Source organism: Manis javanica, chromosome 13 (genome assembly GCF_040802235.1).
Source record: "Manis javanica isolate MJ-LG chromosome 13, MJ_LKY, whole genome shotgun sequence".
Classification (NCBI taxonomy): domain Eukaryota; kingdom Metazoa; phylum Chordata; class Mammalia; order Pholidota; family Manidae; genus Manis; species Manis javanica.
Window position 1 is genome coordinate 63,341,512 of NC_133168.1, and position 17,376 is coordinate 63,358,887.

Sequence of the window (17,376 nt, forward strand, 5' to 3'; positions counted from 1 at the left end):
CTGGCATTAAGTGCTATTTGTTTTATTTCATTGATTTCTATGAGCTATTAGTTTATTAAGAGTATGTTTTATTACAAGAATGATGTTAAAATAAAAATCCAAACATAAGGCCAAATCTCCCATAATGCTTTCACTTCACCAGAGGACAGTGGATTTTGACAAGGCCATGTAACTAGTTCTCATCTGCTTATTCAGGTCTGGCCAGGTGTTCCACTTGATTTGCTTACTCTCTTCTCATGGGAATGATGCAGGGCTTGCTGTCCCCACGAGGGTCTGCCTCTTAACCCTGCAGTCAGCTGCAGCAAGCCCTCAGATGAACAGGCTTTCTTGGTGTGCTGCCTGACCTTCTACCCAGTGTGCTGATCCCTCCCACATTGCTGAAATCTGGGACAACCATTGTTAATCATGGTCTTAAAATAGGGCAGCAGTCCTTCAGTTCTCAAAACTTGTTTCCCTGCGGACAGCCTAGCTAGATAAGTTTCTCGTTATTTTCACAGAGTTGATCATTTGATTCTATTGGATTACTCTCTTTAATCCATACAGATCTTCCTTCAGCCCTAGTTATATTTTCTAATTATTTGGCAGGTCTGTTCTCTCCATACCCTGTGACGAATAACAAATCTTTATTCCAGCTTGTAAGTACTGCTGCCATGAGGTTGGTTGTCTGAACTTCTGCTGATTGTTTCTGAACAGGGAACTACGGGGAGAGCGGAATGGATGCTTTCAAAGAGCTGGCTGCCCAGGAAGGCCTCTGCATCGCCCATTCAGACAAAATCTACAGCAATGCTGGGGAGAAGAGTTTTGACCGCCTCCTGCGCAAGCTCCGAGAGAGGCTTCCCAAGGCCCGAGTGGTGGTCTGCTTCTGCGAAGGCATGACGGTCCGAGGCCTCCTGAGCGCCATGCGGCGCCTGGGCGTGCTGGGCGAATTCTCCCTCATTGGAAGGTAAATCTCAGTCTTTCCCCTAGCCAGCCCCTTTGTGTCCCACAGAGGCTTACTCTCACAGACTGGACCTCCTGATTCCTACGAGGGTGTGGTGCGCTCTGCTGGGCTCGACATTAGCTCTGAGCTCACTGAGAGTAGAGCTATTGTTATTTTCCTGGTAGATGAGAGCAGGACTAGTGGATGACAAAATGAGGTGACTTTAAGAGAAAGGAGGGAAGTTGTTGCTACAATGTTTCCTCCTGTAGAATTATTCTTTACATCTGCTCCCTACCACCGCTACCCACCAAAACCACACAAATGCTATGTCTTCGTCCTTCCTGAGCATAGAAATCTTAATGGGTGATTGGTAGATGAGGGCACTGAAATGGAAATATATATTAAGATTTGAAATTTAAAGGGCTGGCTAAATGCAAGGGAAGACATAGAGCTGAACTTTGGAGCTTGATAATATTATCCTTTATACTTCTGGGATGGCTAATAGTGATGCTTTGAGTATGGGATTTCTGGAATTGCAGGTGGTGGGTTCCAAACCTCCCTTCTTTCTTGATCAAATGTTCTTGTGTGAGAAGAGATTTACAGTATTGCTGTATTTTCCATAGGGTTTTTGACCTAACAGGTATCTTGTTTTACTTGCCATCTACTAATTGTGCTTGGAGGAACTGCTAAATTTTTCCAAGGAAAGTACTGAGTTTACTCGAATTAAAGCTTCAGCTGGTCTCCGACACTGTCACACTCATCTCCCAGGCCCCCTTTTCTCCTCCCATCTCCTCTAGTGAATGGGGTATAATCATAACTCACCTGCTGAGCTAAGTACCTTAGCCACTGACCCTCTTATCTAGGACACTGGGTAGTAGTGGTGTGGACATCCCCACCGGACCTTTCCCTCTGTCCTTGGATTTGTGGTAGTGATGGCAATAGTGGTAAGACTAATCTCATCACCATCTGGAACTAGAGGCACAGGACACTTGAAGACATTTGAGAAGAAGGTAGGATATAAATACAACTAAATGAAGAAACAAATACTCTCGAAGCATGAGGCGGTATGGAGCCAAGGTCAAAGTATAATCCAAGGGTAAGAAAACTATTGAATTTAGATAAAACTGGCACAGTACTACCAAGTATCATCTCAGCTTCTTCATTCGCAGTCATGTGAAGCCACTTAAGAAAGCAAAGTAAGTCTTTTCAGAAGTATTTAAAGAAGGAATGTTTTTTCCCTTATGAGTGACAAGGCTGTAAACAGCATTGTTGGATTGTTACACAGAATAAGGTTCTTAATATATGCACCAGGACAGATGGCCTGCAGATACTCAGTCCTTTTAATTGATTTTGTAAAGTGATTGCTTTTATGAAGGGTGCTGTTTTTAAAAAAATTCTTATGTTTGCCATTTTCATCAGAACAATAGTCGGTTTTATAGAATTCATTCTCTTTAACATACTCAAACAGGCAAATCTACTTGAATTCTGGAGATCTTGAACAGATGTGGCAAATATGTGAGGTTTGGGGTACACAGATTGCCTGATTGTGGAATAGAATTATACAGAATGCTGCAGAGAGTAATTAGAGTGTAAAGAACTCATTCCATCATTATTTAAAAGCTGGAGAAGGATGATAGTATAAACTTATCTTTCTGGCTCTTGCTTACTAAGCTCATACAGGTATTTCTGAGCTTCACACATGCTTGTTCATGAAGAGTTACATGTGATATCTACCTCTTTTTCCCTCTCTTTCACTGTTCCATCTCTGCTGGGTTCTACTGACACAGCCTAGGGAACTATTATCACAGCGAACACTTGAGCTGCTGAGAACACTGCCCCTGTAGCCCAGGTTACTGCCAGTGCTGCACGGAGCCCTGGAGATGCCAAAGCTATGCCATACTTGGAGCTTCTCTGCCTTCCTGGGATACATTCTGTGAAGGTCTATCAGAGTGGTATTGTCATTTATTCTTGTGTCCTAGAGGATTTGGGGGAAAACAGATTTTTCTAAATTTTTTTGTTCATAGCCTCTTCCTTTCATGGGAGAGATAGTAGTCCAGATATGAGTGTCCAGAGGGGACTGAGGAGACAGAGCCAAGTAGTAATGCTCCACCATTCCGAGAATTAGCCTTCCCTTCAGATGCTTGATCCCCCCACTTCCTGTGGGATGAATTCTATCCCAGGTGCTCCTCTGTCCCTTGTGCTAAGGGTTTGGTGGGTTTGGCTCCTTCATCGCAGGAGACATGTCCAGAAGGGTTCCAGTCTAACATCAAGTTGTAAATTCTAGCTTCAGTTGTATATCTGTCAAATATTATCTCCCTCCTATTTAAAGGGGGTTTCATTTACCAAATGATAGCCTTTGAGGTCAGGAGCCTTTGTTTAGTTTCTTTCATCATACCTGATATGATTCTGCTGCTTCCAGATTCACAAGAGGCCATTGGGTAGTTGGCGATGGGCCTCTGTTCATAGAGGTGAAGATAAGTAGATCATGGTGCAGATAGAAGCAAGACACATTCAGTTAAAAACTTAGAACGTGAATGAATATTTTTGTTCCCTTGCTTCCATGACTCCTCTTTTCTCTCATTCTACATCCAACGTTGAAGGACATGTCAGTGCTACCAAAGCATATCCAGACTTTGACAACTTGTGCCATTCTCATTGCGACCATTATGGTCCAAGCCATCATCATCTTTTGCTTGAATTACTGCAATAACCTCTTAAATCAATTCTTGACCCTCCTCACCACCTATTCTTAAGGCAAAGTGATCCTTTAAAAATGTAAGCCAAGTAATGTCACTATTTACCTTACACACTCCATACCTTAAAATGGCTTCCATTTTTCTGTAACAAAGTCCTTACAATGGCCTTCAAAATCTCACATTCTGTTATTGGGACTGAGTTCTTTACAATGGAATAACAAACAATAATGACAGAATTTTTAAACAGGGAGTTCTCTAGAGATAATAAAAACATTCTGTATTTAATGAATGTAGGGTAATGGAAAAATAAATCAAAACAAAATATGGGTTAAGAGTTCTAGATCAGCCACGAAGTAATCATGTGTTCTTGTTTAAGTCACTTTTGTCTCTACTTTTTTCCTACAAAAATTAACAACTTGGCTCCAGATCATCTTTCAATATTTCCAGTCTGACAATTTATAGTATATTAACACCGTAAGACTAAACTATGATCAATAGGAATGCATTGATAGATTCATTTTTTTCTAAAGTTATTCATGAATTTAGATTAATCAATTTAGATTTTCTCACTAGTCACATTGTTAATTTTCACCAGGAAAATTAATTGAATACAGCTGGTCAATATTTGTCTCTTAAAATACGGTCATAGAATGTAACCAGTAGACCTGTAGGAAAATCAAACCTTCGGTTTTAAACACATTGACTTAGTTGACTATGTCAAGTTAAGTTAACTAATCACAGTTACGTTTATTATCATGCAAAAGAATCATTCCTTCTTGACTCAATGAAATTGTCTTTCTTGAGATGCTTCTCAAAATTGTACCCACCATATCTATAATTATAATTTTAATGATGATGGTGATGACAATAATGATGATAATTGTATTGTTTAGGACTTACCATATACGAGGTAATGTTCTAAACACTGTATATGTTAATTCATTTAATTATCTTAACAATATGATGAGATGGATACTAATATTATTCCTGTATTGATGTATAGAGAAGTAAAGAACTTATCAAAAAGTGCTGTAATGTCAGAGCTGGGATTTGAACTGAGGCAACTGGGCTTCAGAATCCACACTTGCAATCACTAAGTCCTATCTGTGTCAAGCTATGATTGTTTTGTTTAAGAGATACTAGCACTACTCTTAGTTTCTTCTCAATTGGTTTCTCTTCTAGAGATTTATTTAATTTTTTAGATTCACTTTCTTTGGAAAAATCAATTAAAGTATCTCCATGAGAAAACTTTACATTTATAGTTATTGTTTATTTCTTTGAATTATGTTTAATTCTATTCTAGTATTTAGGATTTTATATGATTATTCAGCAAGGGGATATTCTTTTCAAGCTCATTGCTTTTCATCTTAACATCTTGACTCCACAATAATCATCTTCTATTTGTACACCTGTCGGTATCAATGGAGCTATATTTATATAGAAGCCAATTTGGAATAAGTCATCAGTACTTGTCTGAAATCTTCAGTTATAATTATTAAAATCCTAATAGCTAATGGATAGATTTATTTAATTTTTGTATTCCTTTCTTTTAAGAAAGTGAAAATGAGTATAGTTTATGTATAGGAACACGTAACAAAAGCTACAATTTATCAAGAGTTTGGTATGTACTAGGTTACCTATATATGATGTTTCTGTCCTAACAATAACCCTGAAAGGGTGATTGGAAAGGTAAAGAAGTTAAGCAATTACTACAAATTCCTAAATTTAGTAACTGATGGAGACAAGATCCAAACTTACTACTATACCATAATATCATACAGATATGTAAATATCTAACTGTAACCTCCTCAATGACAGGAACCAAGTTTCATATACTTGTTTGTTTGTTTTTTCCATCATGCATAGTACAGTTTTGATGTAAATAGTCAATAACTATCTCAGAAAGCTGGAAGCTTCATTGTGTGGTTCTTGATTTCCCTTTGAAGTTCCAGGATGAGTACGTTTTGCCTGGTGTGGTGAGGGCTGATGTTCTTCAGTTAGTCTCTGCCTCTAGAGTATGTTTGTAAACTGGAACTAATATTGCCTACCTTTCAGGTTGTTTTGTTTATCTTATCATAAAATGTCTGCTTGCCTGTTAAACCCCATAACTGAGTGTCAGTGGTAGATCCCTTATAGGGACCTCTTATCCCCTAAAAAGGCTGTTTTAAGAGTGAGTGAGAGCTTTCTTTTTAGCCCTATGCCTAGTGTTGGCATTGTCTTGGACTTCCGCCCTGGTTTCCTCATCTTAGGAAGGCCTTATATTCTTAGAAGGTTTCCATTCTACCATGTTGTGGGAGTCTTTGATTAGATGTACTAGGTATACCATATTTAATCGCACCTTTCCTAGCCCCCTTTATTGGATTATGAGTACATCTTCTAATTTCTTCACCATATAAAATAACCAATAAAGATAATGAGATCAGTAACCTTCCATATTCTCCCTAGTATATCCTGGCTAATTAAATTATATGTATATGGTCTTTACATTTCAAATGCCTGTCACTTATTGGTGTGTGCTGTCTTACCTATCATTCCTCCCAACTCTGTTATCTTTGCACCTACTAGACCCACTTTCCATTATCTGTCTCTGCAGAAAAATCCCTCCCATCTAAAACTTAATCCATGAAAACCCTAACACTATGATTTATAAGTTGAAAACATGTATTCAAAACAAAATGGCTGGAAAGGAGCAGCTGCTTTATTTGAAAAGAAAGCTACCATTTCATTATAAAACAAAGGACATGCTTGTTTTTTTACAATGTAGTGTTTTTTGTCTCTTTCTTCCAGAACCTTAACATGTATTTGGAAAAGTGACCTCTATATCCTTGAATCAAGATGATATACAATGATGTTATGTTTGACACTAATTTTTTTAATGGAAAATGACTTTCCATTACAGAAAAAAAGGGTGGAAAATACATAGTTTGCCATCTTCAGGCAAAATTGCAAAGGTTATGTGTTATAAAATAAATGCAGACTTCCAGTGATGGGTGACGTCCACCAGAATGGATTATAATAAAGAAGCTGGCAAAGCTGATGAGTTTTTTCTGATGCAAAATGGTCATGACTTACAAATATAACCTGGCCTTCTCTAGGTTCCCAAGGGCAAAAAATAACTATGATCTTCCTAATAGCGTATCCTGCTAAAACACTCCTGCTCCAAAGGCAGACTGATGAGGGCTTTGTGTGAAGATTACACTGTTAGGAAAAGACTATGAGAGAAGTTTGCTAGGGAAGGAGAGGGGATTCCATTTAGAGTTTATGGAGAATAAACTTTATTTATAAGATATTGACAGGTATTTTTTTTAATTGTTTTCTTTGCCGGCATATATTTAAAATAGGCTACTAATTCAATTTCTTTAATGTTAAATAATTCTTCATCTATTTTTTTTAGAGGGCATCTCTCATACTTATTGATCAAATGGATTGTTAACAACAATAAAATTCTGTATAGGGGACTCAATGCACAATCATTAATCAACCCCAAGCCTAATTCTCAACAGTCTCCAATCTTCTGAAGCATAACGATCAAGTTCTTACATGGTGAACAAGTTCTTACATAGTGAATAAGTTCTTACATGGTGAACAGTGCAAGGGCAGTTATATCACAGAAACTTCCAGTTTTGATCATGCATCATGATCTATAAACAATCAAGTCAGATATGATTATTCATTTGATTTTTATACTTGATTTATATGTGAATCCCACATTTCTCCCATATTTTTTTTTTAATAAAATGCTGAAGTGGTAGGTAGATGCAAGATAAAGGTAGAAAACATAATTTAGTGCTGTAAGAGGGCAAATGTAGATGATCAGGTCTGTGCCTATAGACTAAGTATTAATCCAAGCTAGACAAGGGCAAAAAACATCCACAGATGCAGAAGATTTCTCTCAAAAAAGGGAGTGAGGTTCTAAGCCTCACCTCTGTTGATCCCCAATTTCTCATCTGTGCCTGTCTTAGGTTGTTCCTCGCTTGAGGAATCTTACCTGTCTCTGGCTAACCAAGTCATCTTCCGGGGCCATACACGGAAATGTAAAGTTGGTAAGTGAGAGAGAACAGTATTGAAAAGGTTAGCTTTTTACTTCTTTGCAGATTTATGCCCTGTGGCTTCTATGCCCAGCATTTGTCCTGAGGTATCTTTACCACTTGGAAGAATTATGATACTCAGTAATTTTCGATATGAAGCACGAATTCTAATAAAGGGTTGTAATTAAGAAGGAAGAAGAAAAGCTATAGAAGTAGCAGATGGAAGAAAACATGGGAAGATTGATTATTTCTTTGACATAACTTCTTGTAGAGTAATATAAGCATGTATAGGTTTTAACAAACTACTAATTAAATTGCATACACACATTAACAGAATAGGAATACAGATACATAACAAAAGCAGACCTACAATTACCAGCCATATCCAGTGAAACCAAGAAAACCAGTTAGGTACCCTAGGCATTTGTGAAAACATCAATAATATGGTAGATATTGTCTAACTGCATTTGAATAGTTTGAGAAAAATCAGACAAATTAAAACAACACATTCCTCGGAACTGTTCACATCCCATATGTTCTTTTAACAATAGATAGTCTACAGTCACACGATTTTGGAGCACTGTAAGTTCCACTTCTCCTAATTCTTGGTTGAGTTCAAACAATATAGATCCAGTCAAATTTGTTGTTTTACTCTATGCACAGGCCAGCTTAGATATCTCCTTCTTCATTCCAATGGCAAGTCCAGGAACCGGTGGGATGAATGCAGCTACAACTGCAACAGCTCCAGGATCTTTGTTGAAGTTTTTTGATGATCATCTTCTGGAATGACTCTTCCAGAGGATGTTGATGTTGCATGTTCTTCATTTCATATCTTAATTCGTTTTCTGGGTAGCCAAATTAGGCTTTGATCCTCTGTATAAACACAAACAAACCCTTTGCCTACACTTTGATATGACCTTTATACCATTGTGAAGAACCTATTGGAGACCACCACACAGGAACCCCTTCGCGAGGCGCTGGGTTCTTGCAGGTGTGGATGTAGTCTGGCTGTTGTACTGTGTCTTCTGGTCTCTCTTTTAGGGAGAGTTGTATTTGTTGTATTTTCAAAAATATATGTGGTTTTGGGAGGAGATTTCCACTGTTCTACTCATGCCGCCATCTTGGCTCCGCCTCCAGTCTTGACAGGTATTTTGAACATGGATATCCACAGAAATCCTCATGATTTCCACAATTGGGAGGCTCATTTGTATTAAAGTCAGTAATAACCAACCCTTCCTTCATACCAATACCTATATTCACATTTTAGGTAAAGGACATCTAAAAACTGAAAGATTCTACTATCCTAGTTTCTCCCTGCCTTAGGGTATTAGAAACGCTGGAGGAAAGGATTTCAGGCACCTTTTTATCTATTAGGCACTGACTCCATTTGAATGGACGAAAAAGGAGGTCATTATGACAGCCCAGCTTGTTTTTGAAGTGATCGATGTTAACAGGGAATTTATTTTATGTATTTTTGTCATTCCTATGATACCCTATTTGCAACCTGGCTGTGCATCAGAAGCAGCAGGGGCACTGTAAAATGCAGATTCCTGGTTCTTACCCAAGGCTGTCAGTGGAATTTCTTCATGAGGGACTTTGGATTTTCTGTTTTTAAAGGACTGGAGATGATTCAGGTTTAAGAAGTGATGCTGTTAACACATCAGTGCTTTGTACTCAAGTGGCATTCACTATGAATACATTGCTTATAGGACACATTTGAGAGGGAAGATGAAAAGTTTAACTCTCTCTCATTCCATCATTTTAGCTCCTTTTTTTATTTCTTAAAATCTATTTGCCTTCAAGATTTTCTTTCTAAAAGTAAAGATACATCTTAGAGTAGTAAATAATAATAGTTAAACTGTAGTAGTCACAGTAACAGTAAAAAACACTATTTGCAGCTCTGCTGATTTCCTGTGTTTCTGTCTTCTCCTGATACCCAACCTGGCCTACTGACCCTGCCCCCTGAAAACATAGTCACGCTCCAGTTTTCAGACTAATCAAGATGCAGAGTAGGAAGCATTTAAACATGTGGAAGGTTTAGCCTTAGCCATTTCTTAGAGCAGCCTTTCTATTGGTTCTACTGACCAATGAACTACTATTTCTTGCTGATTGTCAAATTGGGGTCTGATGACTGAGTGGCTCCATAGCTGTTTGTCTGGCTATATCGTAAACTGTGGAAGTTTTTAAAACTTCAGCTTCCTGTGTTCCACATCCTTCGCATTCAAATTCAGTATTTCTGGGGATGGATTGAGGCATTTACATGTACTTTTCAAATCAGTCTTATTGAAATTAATAAATTTTAAGTGTAAATTTGATGAATGTTTGTAATTATATGTAATGATGTAAGCACCATAAAAATCATAATATAGAACATTTTCATTATTGCAAAATACTCCCTAGTGCCCCTTGGCAATTATCCCTCCCTAACCTCTGGACACAGTCAAGCACTGATCTGCTTTCTGTCATTATACTTTTGCCTTTTCTAGAATTCCATGTAGAGGGAATCATATAGGATGAAGTCTTTTATGTTTGACTTCTTTTAGTTGACAAAATGCTTTTGAGATGCAGCCATCCTCCTGTACATATCAGCAACTTCTTTATCGCTGAGTAGTATTCCATGGCATGGATATGCTTCAGTTTGATGGCCATTTGGGTGGTTTCCAGTTTTGACTATAATGAATAATGCATCTATGAATGTTAATGTATAAGTCTTTGTGTGGACATGCATATTTGATTCTTTTAAGGAAGTATCTAGCCATGAGATTATGGGTCACATGTTTTAAGTGTATATATATCTAAGTTACTTTATAAGAAACTGCCGAACTATTTCCCAAAGTAGCTGTAAAATCTTGTGTTTCCACCAGCAGTATATGAGAGTTCTAATTCCTTTACATCTTCACCAAAATAGTATTGTCAGGCTTTTTACTTTTAGTATTCTAGTGGGTGTGCAGTGGCATTTCTTTGTGGTATAGTTTACATTTTTCCTAATGACTAATAATGTTGACTGTTTTCATGTACTTACTTTCCATTTTAATATTTTGGTGAAATATCTTGTATACATCTGTCCATTGTATTATCAGGTTGTTTGCCTAATTATGAAGTTATAAAAGTTCTTTATAATTTCTGGTCGCAAATAATTTATAACATATATTAATAGCATGTATTTTCTGTCAGTATATGCCTGAAAATTTAATTTTGTTAATAGTATCTTTGGAAGATGGAGTGTTTTAAAATTTAAAAGTCTAGTTATTAATTTCTTCTTTTATGGTTTATGCTATTTGTGTTCTAAGATAGCTTATTTGCTACTATGTCACAAATCTATTTGCAGAACTTTTAAGATTTTGATTTTATATTTAGATACCTGATTAAATTATATCTTTGGAGTAATTTTTCCTATATGTTGTGAGATAAGGGTGAGTGCTTTTTTTTTTACATAGAATATTCAATTGGTCCAGAACTTTTATTGGAAGGACTATAATTTCTCCACTGAAATAACCTGTCATTTTGTTGAAAACAAGTGACTATATAGTCACATATATTCTTTATTTTCTATCTCCCTGCCTCATTTTAAATAAATTGAATATTTTTAACATTCTATTTTATCTTTATCTTTGAATTATTAGCTATGATTCTTTATTATTTTATTTCCTAGGTATACAATAAACTTTTTTATTATTGTACACCTTCCAAGAACATATATTACATCACATATTGTATAAGATTTATAGCAATATATTTCTGTTTCTTCCCCCAACCTGTGCTCTATTATTATCATATATTTTACTTCCAATTCTATTATAAAATTCAAATAAGTTGTTATTGCTTTTGCTTAAATGGTCAATTATATATTCAAGAAATAAAGAAATGAGAAAAAATGTCTTTTATAATACCCATATAGATGCTATTTTTGATCTTCCTCATTCCATTGTGTAGATCCATATCTTCATCTGGATTATTTTTCTTCTCTGAAGAATTTTCTTTAACCTTACTTTGTGGGGCTAGTCTGACAAAATAAATCTCTCCACTTTTTCTTTTATTGTCTGCAAATATTTATTTTGCCTTAGCTAAAAAAAAAAATCCCTGGCATAGAATTCTAGGTTGATAAGTATTGTTTTTTACTCCTAATACTTTAGAGTTACTATTCAGTTATACTTTGAATTGCATACTTTTAATGAAAAATCTGTAATTCTTATTTTTGCTTTCTTTAAGCATATTTTATCTCTATTTTAAGCATATCTATCACTAGTTTTCAGTAATTTGAGTATGGTAAGATTAAACGTGATTTTCCTTGTATTTGTCTGACTTGGGATTCATTGAACTTCTTAAACTTGTGGGTTTATATTTTTAAAAAATCAGATTTGGAAATGTTACCTCTTCAAATATTATTTCTGTCTTTGCTATTATTTTCTTTCTATCTTGGACCATAACTATACATACGTTCAGATAGATATTTTTGCCCAGGGAAATTATGTATTTAGTCTGTTTTTTTACTCTTTTCTCTCTTTGCTCATTTCCTACAGATTTCATTGCTATGACTTTGAGTACCTGAATTTTTTTGCCATGTCTGATATGTTTTTTAATCTCATCATGTGCACCTTAAAATTTCAGATACAGTGTTTTCATCTCTAGAAGTCACATCTGGGTCTTTTACTTACTTTCGATTTCTCTTCTCAACATGGTAATGCAGAGAACATATCTACAATAGCTGTTTTAATGTACTTGCCTGTCTTGTCAGAGAAGCCTTTCTATTGTACTTACAGGATTATGAGTCATCCTCAGTATTGGTAAGTTCCAGGATTTGTTTGGTCTGTGGTTTCTGGCATCTATTTCCCCAGTCTCAGGTAGTTTCTTCTCAGATACATGCATATCAGAATTTAGCTAAAGATGTGTGGGGTCCTTTCATGTATTTCTCTTTCAATGCACCTCTCTGCTTTCCAGTACTCTGTTCCAGTAATTCTACTTTCCATGGTCTTCCTGACCTCTGATCCCTTTTTTCTTGTTCTCTGTTCAGGTTGCTCCTCTTTTCTGCATCCTAGAAACTACCACCAGGTTCTAACGTGGGCTATTAGGCTTATCTCATTGATTTTAGTTTTCTGAGGGATCGTAGTCTTACCTGGAGGTTATACGATGTCTATCTGATTAATGTATTTTACTTCTTGTTCTTATTGAAGATAGGAGGGCACCATTTTATATTCCCACTAGCAGTGTATGAGGGTTCCAGTTGTTCCATATTCTTAACACACTTTATTATTGTCTACTCAGAAATATGTATATAAAATATATACGATTATATATATAATTACATATAATATATAGTAATGTAATATTATATATATAATAGTCTTCTTAAAAATATATATGTATATAAACACACACACACACATATATATATATGAGTGAAATGACATCTCATTCTGGTTTTAATTTACATTTTCCTTAATAACTAATGATATTGAGCAGAATCTTTTCATGTGCTTATTGGCCATTCGTATAACTTCTCTGAAGAAATGTCCATTCAATCCTCTGAACATTTTAAAATTGGGTTTTCTTTTTATCATTGTTGTAAGAATTTTTATATATTTTGGATGCCAGGCCCTTATCAGATAATATTAGTTTCTACCATTCTTTAACTTGTATTTTTACTTTCCTGTTCGTTGTGTCTTTTGATACATAAACATTTAAAATTTTGATGACATCCAATTTACCTGTTTTTAATTTTGTTGTTTGTTCTTTTGGTGTTCTTTTCTAAGAGTTTTATGGTTTTTTTTCTCTTATAGTTAGGTTGTTGATCTATTTTGAATAAATTTTTGTGGAGTAGGGATTTAATTTCCCTCTTTTGTGTATGGAAATCCAGTTGTTCCAGCACTATTGGTTGAAAGAACTGCTCTTTCCACATAGAATTGTTTTGGCACCTTTGTTAGAAATCAGTTGAATGTAAATGTAAAGGTTTATTTCTGGACTCTCAGTTTTATTCCTTTGATCTATGTCTATCTAGCCTTATGCCACTACCACACTGTCTTAATTGCTATTGCTTATAAGTAAATTTTGAAATTAGAAATTTTGAGTTATTCTACTTTTCCAAAATTGTTTTGGTTATTTTTAATGCTTTTGTATTTCCATATGAATTTTAATAGGCTTGTAAATTTCTGCAAAAAAAGGGCAGTTGGTATTTTGATAAGCACTACACTAAATCTCTAGATCAGTTTGGAGACTATTGCCATTTTAACAATATGAAATCTTGCAGTCATAAACGTGGGATACAAAGATTTATTTAAATCTTTCTCAATTTCTTTCAATGTTTTTAGTATGCATGTATTGCAATTATTTTCTGAAATTTACCATTGATGCTATTGTAAATGGAATTTTTTCTTGATTTTATTTTAGACTGTTCATTACTAACATATAGAAATATATTTTTTATATATTGATTTTGTGTCCTGCAACCTTTGTGGACTCATTTATTATTTTTAATAGTTTTTAGTGGATTCTTTAAGATTTTCTATATATATTTGATCAGTGAATAAAAAAAGATAGTTTTACTTCTTCTATTCAGATTTGTGTGCTTTATTTTTTTCTTAGCATATTGCTTTGTCTAGACTATTCATTACAATACTGAATAGAAATACCAAGAGTAGACATATTGCTTTTTATCTCTGGGATAAAGCAATAGTCAGTCTTTCTTTTGCCATTAAATATTATGTCAACTATTTGTTTCTTGTAAATGGCCTTTATCTATAAAATGTAGATCGTCTATTTCTTTTTGAGTCAGTTTGGATAGTTGTGTGTGTTTCTACAAATTTGTCCTTTCATCTAAATTATCTACTTTATTGGCATGCAGTTGTTCATAATATTTTTCATAATTATTTTTATTTCTCTAATGTTGGTAGTAATGATCCCTTTATTGTTCCTGACTTTAGTAATTTTAGTCTTTTCTATTTTTTCCTGATCAATTTAGCTAAAGATTTGTCAGTTTTGTTGATTTCTCCAAAGAACAAACTTTTGAATTCCTTGAATTTTCTTTTTTGTTTTTCTATTCCCTATTTCATTAAAATCAATTCCAATCCTTATTTTTCCTTCTTTCTGCTTGCACTGGCTTCAGTTTGCTCTTCTTTTTTCCAGGGTCTTAAGGAGAAAGGTTAGCTGTTGATTTGAGATTGTTCTTTTTTTTTATTAATGTATCATTGATGTACAATCTTATGAAGGTTTTATATGAGCAACATTGTGGTTACTACATTACCCCCCTATTATCAAGTCCCCACCACATACCCCATTACAGTCAAATGTCCATCAGCATAGTAAGATACTATAGAGTTACTACTTGTATGATTTGAGATTGTTCTTTTTAAGTGTAGGTGTTCATAGTTAAACTGTTCCCTCAAAGAACTGTTTTAGCTGCATCCTATGGGTTTGAATTATTATGTCTTTTCATTTATCTCAAAGTATTTTGTTTTCTTTTTTGACTTCCTATTATTAATATCCTAAACTTTTTTCTCTTATTAATTTCCAGTTCCATTTCATTGTAATTGAGAACACTTTTTATGTGACTTCATTCCTTTTAAATTTATTGAGGCTTGCTTTATTGCCTTGGGTATGGTCTACCCCAGAAAATATTTCAAGTTCACTTGGAAGAATTTTTATTACAGTGTTGTTGGGCTGAATGTTCTATAAATGCTTGTTAAATCTAGTTTCTAATGTTCTTAAAGTCTTCCATTTCCTATTGATATTCTATCTAGTTCTATCCATTAAAAAAATAGGGTATGGAGGCAGGGATGAAGGAGGAGTACAGTTCTGCAGACTGTTGGATGCAGATATAATTCTAGCGCTCCACCTTATCTCCAGGAGAACAAGCCAGTAAAATCATTTCATTCAAATTGGAAAAACTTTCATGATTTACCTGATAAGAGGCTAATGTCCAAAATATGTAAAGAACTGGCACAACTCAACACCAACACAAATAATCTGTTTTAAAAATGGACGTAGGACCTAAATAGCTTTCCAAAGAAGACATAGAAATAGCCAACAGGCACATGATAAGATGCTCAATGTCACTAATCAACAGAGATGCAAATCAAAACTACAATGAGAAAACATCTTATGCCAGTCAAAGTGGCTAATGTCAACATGAAAAGAAATAACAAGTGTTGGTGAGGATATGGAGAAAAGGAAACCCTTGTACACTGGCGGTGGAATTGTAAATTGGTACAGCCACAATGGAAAACAGCATGGGAATTTCTCAAAAAACTAAATATAGAAATACCATACAACCTAGTAATTCCACTGCTAAGTATTTACTCAAAGAAAACAAAATCACCAATTTTTTTTTTGAGAGGGCATCTCTCATATTTATTGATCAAATGGTTGTTAACAACAATAAAATTCTGTATAGGGGACTCAATGCACAATCATTAATCAACCCCAAGCCTAACTCTCAACAGTCTCCAATCTTCTGAATCATAATGAACAGGTTCTTGCATGGTGAACAGGTTCTTACATAGTGAATAAGTTCTTAGATGGTGAACAGAATAAGATGCAAGAGGCCATTGATGGAATAGAAACCAGAGAACAGGAATGCATAGAAGCTGACACAGAGAGAGCTTAAAGGATCTCCAGGAATGAAACAATATTAAGAGAACTGTGTGACCAATCCAAAAGGAACAATATCCGCATTATAGGGGTACCAGAAGAAGAAGAGAGAGAAAAAGGGATAGAAAGTGCTTTTGAAGAAATAATTGACAAAATCACCAATTTTGAAAGATATATGCACCCCTGTGTTTATTGCTGCATTATTCACCATAGCCAACACATGGCAGCAACGTAAGTGCCCATCAGTAGATGAGTGGGTAAAGAACAGGTGGTACATATACATAATAGAATATTACTTAGCCATAAACAAGAATGAAATCTTGCCATTTGTGAAAATGTGGATAAACTTGGTATTATGCTAAGTAAAATAAGTCAAACAGAGAAAGAAAAATACCATATGATTTAATTTATATGTAGAATCTAAAAAGAGAAAACAAATGAACAAATAAAACAGAAATAGTTTCAAAGACTAATGGTTGCCATAGGTGAGGGGAGTTGAGGAAATATAAAAAAAAAATGGGGTATGAAAGTTTCCAACTATTAATGTTGAATAGTTTGTTTCTCCCTTTAACTTAGTTTTTGCTTCATGTATTTTGAATTTCTGCTACAGGGTTTAGATGTGTTTGTAATAGTTACATTTTCCTGATGGACTGACCCTTTTATCATTAGAAAATGTTCTGCTTTAAATCTAATGACTCTTTTTGTTTTAAATCTTACTTTTTTCCTGATATTAGTATAGTTTCTCCTGCCTTCTATGATTGCTATTTACATGATATATTTTTTACCATCCTTTCACTTTCAATATATTTGTATCTTTGTGTCTAAAATATATCTCCTATAGACAGCATGTAGTTGGATCTTGCTTTTCAAAATCTAGTCTCATAAACTCTGCCTTTGATTGTATTGCTTAATCTTTTTACATATAACATGATAATTGATAAAGTTGCAGTTATATCTGCCATTTTACATTTTGTTCTCCATATGTTTCTTGTCTTTTTTCCTTTATTTCTCTTTTGATCATTTTTTTCAGTATGTGTCTGAATTTACATCTGGTGTAACTTTCTTTTAGGGTGAAGAACTTCCTGTATCATTTAATTTATTTATTTTTAGGGTGGACCTGCAAGGAATAAATTCACTCAGTGTTTACTCA

General features: G+C 34.8%; 1 protein-coding gene across 6 annotated transcripts in view; it reads left to right on the forward strand.

The window, feature by feature from the left end:
* The window catches only part of GRM1 (glutamate metabotropic receptor 1), a 381,899-nt gene that overhangs the window by 113,912 nt on the left and 250,611 nt on the right, over positions 1-17,376 (forward strand). For all 6 annotated transcript variants that reach the window (XM_073219717.1, XM_073219716.1, XM_073219719.1 and 3 more), the window contains one exon: positions 694-943. In XM_073219717.1, coding sequence (XP_073075818.1) covers positions 694-943 — 250 coding nt within the window. The remainder of the gene's footprint in view (positions 1-693; positions 944-17,376) is intronic.